At 41.6% G+C, this 14,262-nt stretch overlaps 1 protein-coding gene across 1 annotated transcript; it reads left to right on the forward strand.

Annotated features, from left to right (window-relative positions):
* Positions 1-2,056: 2,056 nt before the first annotated feature.
* Positions 2,057-12,519, forward strand: VCAM1 (vascular cell adhesion molecule 1). The gene is made up of 7 exons (XM_054981010.1): positions 2,057-2,231; positions 3,961-4,239; positions 5,559-5,873; positions 7,032-7,304; positions 7,953-8,219; positions 9,875-10,132; positions 10,901-12,519. The coding sequence occupies exons 1-7, from the start codon at positions 2,180-2,182 to the stop codon at positions 11,056-11,058; spliced, it is 1,602 nt and encodes a 533-aa protein (XP_054836985.1). The 5' UTR covers positions 2,057-2,179; the 3' UTR covers positions 11,059-12,519.
* Positions 12,520-14,262: the final 1,743 nt, after the last annotated feature.

A 14,262-nucleotide genomic window follows, 5' to 3' on the forward strand; every position in this document is an offset into this window, starting at 1 on the left:
AGAGGAAATGCCCTGTTCCTTCACCTGCTAGTACCAGCACTCCCCACCCACCCACCTGTTGCCAGGGAGACCAGACAAGGCCTCTAAAGTATTTACTGTATTGATTGCAATGCACTATACTGTGTTGAGCTTAAGGTTCAGTCAAGGCTCCCAATGCCTGCATTCTCATTGGTCCTTAATCCCTGCAATATCACAGGTTACTTTCTCAAGGCAGCAGCCAATCGGTCCTCTATAATAAAGACCAATCAGTGGCCTGCCTACATTGTATATAGTTATGCAAATAATGGTATTGTAAAGTATGTATTCTTATTGTCTATCAGTTATTCTGGGGGTGGAGCTGCTGTATATATATTGAGGGCTTCTGTTTAGTCAGTCAGTGTGTGTTGTGTTCCTGCTAAATAAAGAGCTGTTGAATTACCTCGTGTCTGAACCCACTATTTAACAATCATCTTCCTAAATCCAGGTAAGGTTGCCAACAGGCCCAGAGGAAATGCCCTGTTCCTTCACCTGCTAATGCCAGCACTCCCCACCCACCCACCTGTTGCCAGGGAGACCAGACAATCCTAGTTAGCCCTCATCTTTCCAAAACTGCCTCCAGGCACCTGTTCAGTTTCCACAGCCTTCTTGGGATCTGTTGGAGGTGCAAGATAGAGTTGAGTGTCATCTGGAGATTGGTGACATCCCAGTCCAAATCTCCAGATGATCTCTCCGAGCAGTTCCATTTAGATATTATAAAGCAAGGGGACAAGATGCAGGATCTTGTGGTTCAGCAGCCAAACAATTCCCCAGCACCAGGCACTGAAACCTACCTTCCAGGTAGGACCTAAACCGGAATGGTGCCTCCTAGTTAGGGTTTCTAGGTGCCCACCAATGGCAGGCAAACTCCCAGCAGTTTGCCCCATTTCCAGTCAATTGCTGGCAATCGGGGAGGAAGGGAGAATGATGTACACCACCAGGAGCTCCTTGGAACAAAAGTGAGATAAAGATGTACTATTGTTCAGAAAAAGAGGGATCAAGTTACAATTTCATACAGTAATTTTTTTTTCTGGATGGGGCACATGTGGGAAAAAACACTCCTTTCAGATAAATCTAGTGTGATCTTTCTCAAATGCCCCATCTATGTAAAATGCTTTGAAAGAACAGCTTGTTTTTTCCTAATATTTAGAGCCAGAACAGTACTGAACAATCACAGAGCATTTTCTATGTTTTCCTTACATTTCTAAGGATGCGGCTGACCAAAATTTGAAAGGATCCATCCAACTGTCAGTAGCAACTTGACCTGCAAACATCAACATGTAATATATTTATTTTATCTTTATCCCACTCTTGTTCAGGAGCTCATGGTGGTGTACATCATTCTCCCTTCCTCCATTTTTATTCTCACAACTTACAGGCTAAGAGGGAGTGATTGTCCCAAGAGAGCTTCAGGGATTCAAACCAGAGCCCACCCGCCCAAATCCTAGCCCCTCCCTAACAGCACCTTCACTCAAATGACCACTAAAGCTGCTGCTAAAGGAGCAGGCGCCACTGAGAAATTGGGTCTGATCTTATTGATCAATACAACACACTTGCAAGCAGATGGGATGGGGTAACCACGGCACCCCAAGGCCATGTAAGGCATTCTTAGTTTGAGAGAGATGTGAACCAGGAGTTTATACATCTGGCCCTTACATTGAACTATTTAATTTCTTTTATTGTTTTCTTTCTGAGGCTGAGCCTTACAATGATTTTTTCACCATCTGTTACAAATACCGTGAGAGCTTTTCTGCTGCATTTAACATTATTGTCCCTCTCCCCTGCTCTGATCAGCCAGTAGCTGTACTTTCCCTAATGTTATCTTTGGACAAGTCTTCAAGGAGGGACAAGAGGAAGTAGCAGAGGGCGCCAAATTGACTAACTTACTGACTCTTCCTAAGGAGGCTTTCACTTTTCTCCTGTTTCGTGGGTTTTCCCGCCTTGGAAATTCCAACCTTGCCCCCTCCCCTCGTCCAGAATCTCTATAAAGAAAAGATGGAGCTCCTGGCATGCTGCTTTCCCTTTCTGGGTCGTTGTCAGAGCAAGCCTTTTCAAATCCTTTTTGAGGAAACAGCCTTCTTTAGCTGTTAGAAATCGAAGCTGCTTCCTTTGCCAATTGCCACAGCAATTTCAATTTAACAGCAAGAACGACCATCGTGGACAAATGACCAGAGTAATTTCCACAGTGACAGCGCTTTTATTCTTCTTCATGAATTGTGAGTCATTTTGCTTTGTTGCTTTATATTTGGGGGAAGTGGGGAGAAGAAACCAGCCTGCACTTTAAAGGTATACTACCAGCTATATTTGAAATGGATGCTTGCTTATTTCAAAAAGTGCCGTTACTAATGAATATTTTAAAAAATTATTACATGCTAATCTTGATTGCATGAGTATACTATCATTTGAAGCTCAAATAATTTATACTAGAAAGAATATAATATAAACCTTAAAAAGGGATCCAATCTTCTCCTTGCTCTCCATGCTTCATGCTTACTCAAATGTAAATCTCACTGACAACAATGGTGCTTACTCTCAAGGAAACATACATAGAATAGCATTCCTGGTCCATGTTTGCACATGATAATAATTTTTTTCTTAAACATTGTTTTGATTGAATGGAAGATGGATTAAGCTTTAAATATGACAAGTGAAATGGGCAATAACCACTCTGGGGCAATTAGTTAAGCTGTCGGTGCTATATATTTAAATAAAGACAAGGGAACCTCAGTCCTGATTTGAAAAATGTTACCATTTGTTCTGATGCTTGAAGCCTGAACTTGTGCATGTTTACTGGGATGTCCCACTGAGTTCAATAAGGCTTCATCCCAAGTAGGTTTATTAGGACTGCATCTCCCAGAATGAAAAGTTCTCTGTAAAAAGTAGATCAAATTAGTGTCATTTTTCCAAGAACAGCTGTAGCTGCCAGTACAATTCACACTGAGCTTGTGAACATTGCTGATTTGTACCACTTTGCACATTGAAGAGTCTGTCCCTGCATGTGCGGTACCCACTTTTGATTAGGTCCATGGGGCATTGGAGAAGGAGCACATGGCCCTGAACACTGCTTTCCCAATGTGAAACACTTGGGGAGCATTACTGGGGGCCCACTGGAGAAACCAACATGTATCCCAGGGAATATGTGGGTTTCTCCAGTGGGCTAGATACTGTTCTCTGGACCATTGCAAGTTGGGAAAATAGTTTTCAGGGAACAGCTGAAGCTCCTTCTCCTCACGTGCACTGATCCAAATCTGGCACAGCATGTACAGAAATGGGAGAGAATCTGCAACTTTCAGTTGGTTGTTGGGGGTCCCTTACCAAGCCTGCGCTCTCTATAATGGGTGAATCAATTCAACTGATGCTTAAATTCCAATATTCAAGTTTAATTATATTCTGAGCTATACTATGAACAGTCTTATGCTCCAGTCCCAGCAATGTTTCTTTAGGAACAAGTCTAACTTGTCTCAGTGGAATTTACTTCTAAGTATGAGTCACAGTAGATGGATACAGAAGACCCACAATTAGAAGCTCCAGTGGCTGGGGCCAGGGCTGATGCAGAATAGGGTTTAGTGAATTAACCCTTTCCTAATAGATTTACCTGTTGCAAATTCTCCCCCACCCCCAACCCTTGTAGAGTTAGTCATCACTCACTCTACATAGGATTGTACTAACAATAAAGTGAATATATTTTATTTATTTTAGTCTACGTGAAATTTACTACCATGCATCCAAAGAAGGGAGGGATACCTTTCACTTCTCAAATAGGCTGTATTGACTTTTTCAAATCCTTGTCCAAATGTCTGGAGATGGGTTGCTAATTTGGTCTTACTCTATTTGGTCACCTGTCTGTCAACCTGATGAGGAGCAGCAAACAGTCCCACAGATGTGACATGCAGACACTGTGACATGCAATCTGACTGTTTTTGCTTCTTCTTTCTGATGTTTCAGCCAAAGCATTTGATGTCAAGGAGATTGTGCCGGGCGGTGAGGTTACTGCAGAGATAGGCAGCAAGCTGGTGCTAAACTGCAACACAACTGGCTGTGAATCCCCAACTTTCCTTTGGAGAACCCAGTTGGACTCCCCATTAGGAGGGACTGTAAGCAATCAAGGGAGCCGTTCAGTCTTGACGATGGATCCTGTGAGCTTTGCCAATGAGCATGATTATCTCTGCAATGCTGCTTGTGGGGGCAATAATAAACAAAGGACAGTCAGCATTCGCGTTTTCTGTAAGTTACTAGTTGGGTTTTTTTTTTTTTTGCAATTCTCATTCACAACTATCTGAAATAATCACTGTTTGGTCTATTTGATAAAACATTCATTTTTGAAAAGTAAGAATATGTGGTGGAGAGTGCCATCAAGTCAAAGGCGACTTATGGTGACCCCTGCTGGGGTTTTCGCAGCAAAGAGGCTAACAGAGGTGGTTTGCCATTGCTTGCCTCTGTGTAGCAACCCTAGTCTTCTTTTGAGGTCTCTCGCCCAATTACTAACCAAGGCCAACCCTGCATAGCTTAAAAGATCTGATGAGATTGGGCTTGTACGGGCTATCCAAGTCAGGGCATACTATATATACTATGCTGATATTTTTATGTTCAGAAGCTTGTTTATATACCAAAAGTTATCCCTTACTTCCGTTAAAGAGCAATCTTCCATGATCATAGTGGTAGCATCGAAAAGGAAATTTGTTTAAGGATAACTTTCAGTTTAAACATAAACATTATATTTAACCTCCTCTCCCAAGTTTGGAGGTGAGGTCACGTGAGTGAGGTTGAGCACTATCAGTTCTGGAGGGCACCAGCTCTCACTGGTCTTTTTAAAATACTAGAATATTTCAGATACTGAAAACGAGCTGTTGGCAGGAATGGTTCTTTGGCCATGTCACACATGTAACTGCTGCAGGGGTGCGGAGGGGGTACAAATGAAGATGCTTGCAAAGCATCACAGAGGTTTGGCTTCGCAGTGCTGATTGAACTTTCATTGTTTTCTTTGTTTTGGACAACTGTACACACACAGCTCCCCCTCCTCCCCCGGCCCAAACAGGGCAAATAGCAAGTCCCTGGGGTGTTTCAGGTCAGAGTGAAGGCTAAGACTCATTTTCCCACTGCACCTTGGTCCTCATATGAATCAGGGCACCATGTTTTGGAAATGAGTTTCCTTGCAACTGATATCTGACTGTGTCAAAAGGGAGTCCAGACACTACATGTTACAAATCAGAACATGTACCTTGACCCTTCAGGATCATTTCCTCCTGTTTTATTCCTAAAAACACCTGGCAATTCATATGTAACGAGAGATGTACAAAGGTCTTTGAAAACTGTGCAGCATTCACAAGTCTTCAGTCTCAGATGAACACTTGTATGAAAGTTCCCCAACGTTATTTTGCTTATGGGCATGATATAGCAGTTATGCCTTCATCCAAAGTAGCCCATGATGAAAACAATGGAGGTATGAACAACTCTGAATCCTTGGTGTAGACTAAACCCACAGTCTTAATTCAGACGTTGTTGCCGGAGTCTCTCTAATAACTTTTCTTGGCGTGTTGTTTTAGCACTTCCCAGTGATCCCGTTATTGATATCAGCAACCCACTTGTTCTTGGGAAACAAGCTAGCATCACCTGTAGAATTCTGGGTGTCTACCCTGCTGCTGAACTGGAGGTGTATCTAAAGAAAGGAGAGGATCTCATGCCTGTGGGAGACCGATTTGAAGATCCTACTACCAGATTTTTGGAAACAATAAGTGTGACAACTACTTTTACTCCCACTGAGACGGATATTGGGGGAAAGATCACTTGTGTGGCTAGGATGTCAATTGAGGAGATGGAAGTCAAGGAAAGGCAGGCAATGCACATACTTAATGTGAATTGTAAGTATATTGAAGCAATGAGCTTGGGAGCCAAATTATATGCATATTAATGTTCAAAGCTTAGGATACATTATTGTGTGTGTGATTTAGGGGCTTTTCATAGGGTCAGGACAGAGTAGTGCACAAATCTAAAGATACTGACTAAAGCAGAGGACATTTCAACCTCATTCATTTCAGTGGGCGAGAGCTAAAAATGTTTTAAGGCTGGATAGTGACCAATATGGGTCTTATAAGCAAGCAGGACTGGATATATAATTATTATACATGATGCAAACACAGAAATACCTACTGAGTGCAGGAATCAGCACATAGCAGTTTGAGAGCATTTAAAAATGCTAGTCCTAAGATTACTAAGATCATCTTGAAACTGGAGAAATCTCAGGAGCTGCAGGGGTAGGAGGATAGAATTTCCAAACATTCTCAAAGTGCAGGATACCACAGTGTAGTGATCTAATCTTTTTCAGATCCATTCCTCTTAATCTGGATCCATGGAAACCAAAAGTACATGCACAATGTGAAGCAATATAATTGATTGTCGTTGTAATGCTCCCATGTAAGAACCCAACCAAGACTTGGTATTGGTTTAAACTGTACCTGCCAAGTATCAATAACTGATTTAAAAACACAGAAGATAACTGTCACTAGCATGATATGTTAGACAAAGTGGAAAAAGCAGCAGTCTCTCTTTCATTATTCTTGGACCTAGCTCTAGATGGGGAATCTCTTCCAATCCGTTTTTAATGTTTTAACAGTGTGCCTTTTTTTTCCAAAGTAAAAACTGCTTTGAAAATACTTGTTTGGCAAAGTGGTATATAAATTTAAAGAAATAAAATATGATCTAGGTCTGATGGTTTGGGTATGCTCTTCATACTGCACCAGCTTTTGTTTGGGTTTTTTTAATTGAATTGTTGTCTTGGTTTCTGTGTTTATTTAAATTTAATTTAATTTAAGTTATGCATTGCTTCATGTACTTTTAATAGTCAATAACTCTGAATATTTAGTAGTCTGTCACAGAGGAATGCTACAACTGATATCTTCTGTGTTTTGCGTGATCATTGTAACAGTAGCATTATGTTTCACTTGTTTAACTTGAGTGGGGAGTGGAATATAAATATAATTAATAAATAAATAAACTTGCTGACCTTTTCTTTCTTTAAGATGGTCCACAGAAAACTCATATCACAGCATCTCCGGGTACCACCTTATTGGAAGATGGCACATTAATGCTTCACTGCGTGACTGAAAGTAACCCACCAGCAAGGATTGTATGGAAGAAACAGCTGGCTAATGAAACTCTGCAAAGCATTGTAAAAAACCACACGTTGTCAATTCCAAATGCTCAGCTTGATGACTCTGGCATATATATCTGTGAAGTCACAAATGAAGTAACCAACAAAACTGAGAACAGAACAGTGACTGTTTCTGTACAAGGTACTTTGGATAGGTGGGACATCGTCTTGCAAGTTGCAAGTCTGGGCTAAAGTAAAATGCTCTCGTTTTTAGAATAGATATATAGGCCCCTGGTTTAGTTGCCAAGTGCTGTCTGCCTCTGTCTCAGTCCTTATTTCTCTCTCTGACCTCCATCTTCCAATCTGCAAGGTTGCTTTATCAACAGCCTTGTAGAACTCCCAGAATTCTACCTTCATATTTATGTCCACCAAGGGCATGCTGAGCTAGAAAACTGAAGAAGTGGAATATCTAAAGGGGATTGTTGTCAAGGTGTGAGGTCCCAATGTCTTGATTTCTGGAAGTCCTTGAACCAGATTTCCCCTTTTTTCATACCCCTGTGTGCCTTGCAGAGCAATCATTGGGCCCCCTGTACATGCACAATGTCCATCTATCATAATGTAGCTTAAAATGCCCCATGATTATCCATTGAAGTGAATAGTATCTTGGGGTTGGGAGGGGGGAGGTCTAAGTATGCATTAGTACTCTAATCCTGTGAGAGATCAGGTGCCCACTGATGATACAGGATACAACCTCTGCAACACTTGACAGTCAATAAAGCCAGACATGTACAGATCTGTTTGAAGACTACAGCAAAGCAAACTTTACAAATGGATGTTTATTCTCATACAGGTGCCCCCAGGAGGCCAGAATTTTCTGTACTTCCTTCTGCAACAGTGTATGAAGGGGAAAGGGTTACGCTGATGTGCTCCGTGGAGAGCAGCCCTGCTGCCCAGATTGTCATAAGAAAAAAATCCACCAGTAAAGATGTGATACTTGATAGCCAAGATGGAATTGTTCATATCCCAAGTGTTACCCGTGATGATGCTGGAAGCTATGAGTGTGAAGCAGCAAATGAATTTGGGAGGAGGAAAATGGCAGGAACATTAAGCGTGGAAGGTAAGTTGTTCTTGTTGTGTATTATTATACTAAGCATTTGATATAGCATTTCTCCATGTAAAAGTACTTCACAAGCACAATTCTGCTAGGTCTTACAACAATCCTTTAAGGTAGGCTGGAGTTACATCTGTTTGTGTGTTTGTGTACACTGAATGCAGACATGGGAATGGTAAAAAATTGCATCTACTTGGCCCCATCCTCTGCTTCTTCCTTATTCAGCATCAAACTAGCACACAGTTTATGTGTGTTATTAACTGCATGTGTGTCAAGCTCCGTATGTAATCAGGAGCCCTGTATTTTCAGGGCTGTTTGTTGTGAGGGTGGGGGCGTATAATCTGTGCTGGTCCAAGCACTAGATGCAGCTTGGCTGGGGGTTGAGCCAGAAGTCACAGTCCTGTTCCTGCTATGTGCCCATTTGTTCATATGTATAATCTGTACAAGCTTGAGTTTAGATATAGCCAGGGCTTTTTTTCTGGGAAAAGAGGTGGTGGAACTCAGTGGGTTGCCCTCGGAGAAAATGGTCACATGGCTGGTGGCCCCGCCCCCTGATCTCCAGGCAGAGGGAAGTTGAGATTGCCCTCCGCGCCGCTCTGTCTGGAGATCAGGGGGCGGGGCCACCAGCCATGTGACCATTTTCAAGAGGTTCCGGAACTCTGTTCCCCCGCATTCCCCCTGAAAAAAAGCCCTGGATATAGCAGGCTATGATGTATTGCTTTAATCAATTAAACATTAATTTAACATTAATTGTTCTAAAAGGTGTTGTTTAGATAAATAAAAATTTAAACTTTCTTCAAATTTTGCACATTCAACCATATTTTAAATATATGTGAAATTTCATTTTTGTTTATAACACATTTCTGCCTTCTTTAAGGTGTGGCAGCGTCTGCTGCCTCATTTAATGTATTTTAATATAAAATAGTTCTTTGAAGAACCAGAGGAGCTAGCTGTGTTAGTCTATAGTTGCAAAATAGTAAAAAGCCCAGTAGCACCTTTAAGACTAACCAACTTTATTGAGGCATAAGCTTTCGAGATCCACAGCTCTCTTTGTCAGATGCATCTTTAAAGAATGCTCTCTCTTACGTTGAGAGGGAGAGAGGATATTCTAGAAGTCATTTCTTGCCTGCAGCTACAGAGGAAGGAATTGAGCAGTAAAGAGAAATCAGATTTTAAAATGCACAAAAAGAAGGTTGTAGAGTGTCCTCCTGTTATCATAAATGAATCTTCTGTTTAATACATTTTTATGTCGCTCTTCCTCCAAGGAACTCAGGTTGGCATGTGTGATTCTCCCTTCTTCATTTAACTTCACAATGCCTCAGTAATGTAGTTTAGACTGACAGCAAGCAACAGTTCCAAAGTCACCCAGTTAGTTCCATGACTTGGTGGGGATTTGATTGAACCTGAGGGCCAAGCTACACATGACGAATGACACTTGAACAGCAAGTGTATTTCTCCCTGTTCACTTGCCCTCCACTCAATCCACTTGCTGTTCAAGTGTCATTCGTCATGTGTAGCTTGGCCCTGAGTCTCCTAGATTCTAGTCCAGCTCTCTAACCATTACACTACAATGACTCGCTTTCTTCCTTTTCGATGATCAGATGTTTATTATTTAATTAGATTGATTTATTAACACCACTAAATATTTTTTTTCTTCTCAGCTCTTTCCTCAACTGCCATAACATTGACCAATCAACCAGAAAATGTTACTGAGGCAGAGGATTTTGATATTAAGAGTGCAACCTATAATACGCCACATCCAGAATATGAGAGTGACATTCCGGAAAAGGAAGATTCGCTTACACCAAAGACCAAAAATTTCACATTGTACAGATTATCAAAAAATGATACCATCACATATGCAGCGGAGGTTCTTGGTGCTGTCACAAATGGTACAGAAGAGATTGAAATTATCATAGGTATGTCATTTTGTGCATTTCCCCTGGGTTTTGTGTCCTGAATAGTTTCTGTCCATAGATCTCACTTATTCTGTTTCTATCCTGCCTTTCTTCCGTCATGGGAAGCAAAGTAGACCCTGCAGGAGTTCCCAGGAGGTCTTCCATCGAGGCACGAATCAGACCTTTACCCACTAATCTTTAGCTAGGTGCCTGTTTGATATCCCTTTAAACTGTACCCAACCCCTTGCATTCTGCCCTTCTTTCAAGGAACTCGGGCTAGTTAAGCACATTTTGCACCTATCTCCAGGTCATGCCTGGGCAAGTGCTCCCCTTTTCCTGTGCTAGTTTTACCACTGGAATACAGAACATTGATAGGCCACAATCTATCCCAAACCCCTATGACCCCAGGATCCACCCTTGGGTTGCCAATTATGGGTTGGAAAATCCCTGGAGATTTGGTGGGTGGAGCCTGCAGAGAGTAGGTTTGTGGAGGGGAGGAACCTCAGCAAGGTATAATGCCGTAAGGTCTACCTCCAAAGTAGTCGTTTTCTCCAGGGAAACTGATCTGTGTTATCTGGTGATCAGTTTTAATTCTGTGAGATCCTACTCTACTTCACCCTCAAATCTCCAGGAATTGCCCAACCCAGAGTTGGTAACCCTATTTCTGGCTAATGATTATAGCAGGAAGTTTCCTGTAGTAGCCTTTGATCCTAGTGTAGAATGGCAAATGTAGGAGTTTTACCTTTTTCACTTATCTTTTCTCATCTCCTTTCCCCTCTATTTTTGCAGTCAAAACAGAACAGGATTATGTGACACCTGTGATCATCGCAGTTTTTTCTTTAGCAACAGTAGCAGGCCCCATGGCAGCAATATTGGTTTACATTTCTAGGAAGGCAAAGATTAATGGATCCTACAGTCTTGTAAGCTCACTGAAACCACAAGTATAAAGAAAGATCAAAGTGACTACAGATTTTCGAGAAGCTCAACAAAAGGACAATGATGTTATTGCTCTGAGCCTTCAGTGTCATTCAGTGTGAGATGCCTTGACTTCCTCTGCCTTGCAAAATCATGCACTTTAATAAGAATGTAGATTTTTAATTAAGGAAACTGAGTGGGAGGTGATCCGTGGATGAGAAGACTGGCGATGAACAACAAGAGAATCCTTTCCTAATAAGCTGTCGGCAGAGAACTCCAGAGAGCATTCAACATTCTTACTGTATAGTGTATACAGAAATTTTACAGAATTTCCTGAACTTATTTATCATAAAATGCACAGAACTGAAAATACATTTCAGAACTTGCAAGATGCCTGTGACTACTGTACATAGGAAGTGTCTTCTATGAGAACTGAAACAACAGTTGACAAAGTTCAGAAAAAAAGCATGATGTTTTAAATTGTTATGGAGTGTTTTTCTTTCGAATATGGATGCAATCCAGCCTAGATGAACACACTAAAGTCCCATTGGTTTCAGTCTGAGAGATTAAGTATGCACTCAGTTCCTCCACTGAGATCAATAGGTCTTTACAGTACAGAACATTGGCCATCTATGTCCTATTAATATGAGTTCATAACAAGCTATCTATATACATATCCATTCTCTCCTTCATTTGCAGTCCTATAATTATAGTATTTCCAGAAGTTATGGCAATATGAGCTACAGTTCTCTAAGAATTCTAGCCAGGATTCTTTAGGGGAACCTACAACAATTAAAACTGGTATAAAACTGATAAGTTTTACAGTGCAATCCTGAGTAACTCTGCATAGGATTGCACTATAAGTGTAGGTGTTTCCTATTGTTTCTTTCTACATAGGTGGCTATAAATAAAGCTGGAATCCCTCTGAAAGTGGGATTTACTTCTAAATAAACACATACTGTTGCACAGCATGTATACTAAATGGAGCCAATATCACAGAATTAGAGTTTAAGGACAGATTATGTCTTTAAAGTGTAAAACAATTGAATTAACTGTGGCCAATTACTTTTGAAGTTTATCCTGTATTTTACAAAATGGAATTTACATGTTCTAAATGTGAAACTACCGTTTTGTCACCATTCGAAGGAATGTTCTCATTTTTTAAAAAAATATGATAACACTGTATGTTCATGTTTTTGGTACTTTTACTACTTGTACAATAATATTTAAATCTGTTAAAGTATAAAATTGTCTTCTGTGATAGAGCATACTGGTATGTTGTTTTTCTTTCATTTCCTGTATATTAATTACAGAATTGCCAACTCCCGGCTGGGAAATTCATGGAGATCTGAGGCTGGAGCCTGGGGAGGGACCTCAGTGGGGTGTAATGCCATAGACTCCACCCTCCGAAGCAGCCATTTTCTCCAGGGGAAGTGATCTCTCTTGTCAAGGGATCAACTGTAATTTCAGAATATCTCCAGATCCATTTGGAGGCTGGCAACCCTAGTCAATCCAAGTTTCTCCTGGGCAACAGAGTAGCCAAAATGCTGTAACTTGATGTTTTAGTTTTGTAAATTAAAAAATCCTTTCCTTTTAAAGATTTACTTTATTCTATGTGATTCATACTGTTTCTAGAGTTTCTAGGGTAATAATAAAAGGGCACTTTCCCCCTCCTGCCATGGGTGCCAAAAATGTTTTGAAGTGGCCTTGACAAGGATGTTTTTTTTAAAAAACATAATTAATTTTTAATTAATTTTTCAAACAAAAAAGAAACAACCACCATCTGAAATACAGACATAACAAACAAGATTATACAGAGAAGGGAAAAAAACATAGAATTGTTGAATCAAATAGACAATGTTGAATCAAGTTCTTGACAGCGGGCTTAATATTTAATACATTTTTCAAATTTATCTTGCAATAACTGCGAGTCTCTCTACATGAGACACCTGCGTGCATGTTCGTCAAGTGCCAGGATTGTAATGTTAGCCAGGAAGTGTAGTTTTAAAAGACAAAGACAATGGAGATCGCCTTGGAAGGGATGGATTCTCTCACAGCCCTCTGCTGCCTCTGGCGTGCCAGACTGTCTCCGCTTCGGGAGCCTTTGCCTACTGCCCTTGCTGCTTAAAACTTGGAATTAACCAATCCTCGGCAGGCCAAAGGTTCCAGAAGTGGAGACAGTCCAACATTCCATGGGCAGCAGCGGGCTGTGAGAATCCATCCCCTCCGGAGCGATCACAATCGGCTCTGTCATTTTAAACTACCCTTCCTGGCTAACATTGCATCTCTCGACATGTGAAGAACACGTTTCAGAAATTTTATGTAGAGAAACTGTAAAAGAGGAAATCATTAATGGCATTAATGATGATCTCCACCGGCTCTGTCATTTAAAACTACACTTCCTGGCTAATATAGCATCTCCCAACATGTGGAGAAAACAGATCCCTGTGTTTTTCTCACCCCACCTGTGCACTTAGAATGTGCCCTAGCTTTCTCTGGATACCAGAGATACACCCTTGGTAGTCTCTCTGTCTCCCAAACTTAAGTTATCAAAACCATCCTTCTGCTCCAGGTCAGCATGTAGCTCAACCTCTTGAATATATATCTGCGTGTATCTGAGAAAAGGTCTGGAGTCTGTACCTCACCTCCTTTTTCTCAATCTATATGCTAGCATGAGCTTCCAATGTAGAGTTTCCAATGTAGGACCGAATACCCCAGGGTATTCGGTCCCTCATCAGTTCCGAATAGGAGGCCGGGGGGGAGGGGTGGCAATCCTTGTTCGAGAGTCTTTCTTCTTCAAGCCACTCCCCACCCCTGAGATCTCTGGCATTGAATGTGTAGGCCTGGTGTGGGGTGCCAAGGAGAATTTGGTCATCTGTCTGGTGTACCAGCCACCTAGCGCACCAGCAGATACCCTGTCGCGCCTGCTAGAGGTGGTGGCGGGGTGGGCCTTGGAGTTCTCCAGAGTGTTGGTTTTGGGGGACTTCAATGTCCACGCTGAAGATGCCTCCTCTGTGCAGACCTGGTAGCTTCCATGGCAGCACTGGGACTCTCCCAATTTGTATCGACCCCCACACACAAAGCGGGCCACACACTAGACTTGATCTTCGGTATGGGGCTTGATGTGGATCTAAAGGCAATAGAACCAGTGCCATGGTCAGACCACTCAGTTTTGAGGGCTTGATTGGGGATGCCACACACCCCTCGCAAGGGCGGTGAGCTGATTTATGCTCACC

Source organism: Eublepharis macularius, chromosome 5, assembly GCF_028583425.1.
Source record: "Eublepharis macularius isolate TG4126 chromosome 5, MPM_Emac_v1.0, whole genome shotgun sequence".
Taxonomy (NCBI): domain Eukaryota; kingdom Metazoa; phylum Chordata; class Lepidosauria; order Squamata; family Eublepharidae; genus Eublepharis; species Eublepharis macularius.

What these genes read in the sequence shown, in the direction of transcription:
- VCAM1 (XM_054981010.1), top strand. Translation starts at nt 2,180, where the DNA reads ATGACCAGAGTAATTTCCACAGTGACAGCGCTTTTATTCTTCTTCATG. An exon ending in AGTCAGCATTCGCGTTTTCT is followed by an intron (nt 4,240 to 5,558) that starts GTAAGTTACTAG and finishes GTGTTGTTTTAG; the next exon opens with CACTTCCCAGTGATCCCGTT. An exon ending in AGAGATTGAAATTATCATAG is followed by an intron (nt 10,133 to 10,900) that starts GTATGTCATTTT and finishes CTATTTTTGCAG; the next exon opens with TCAAAACAGAACAGGATTAT.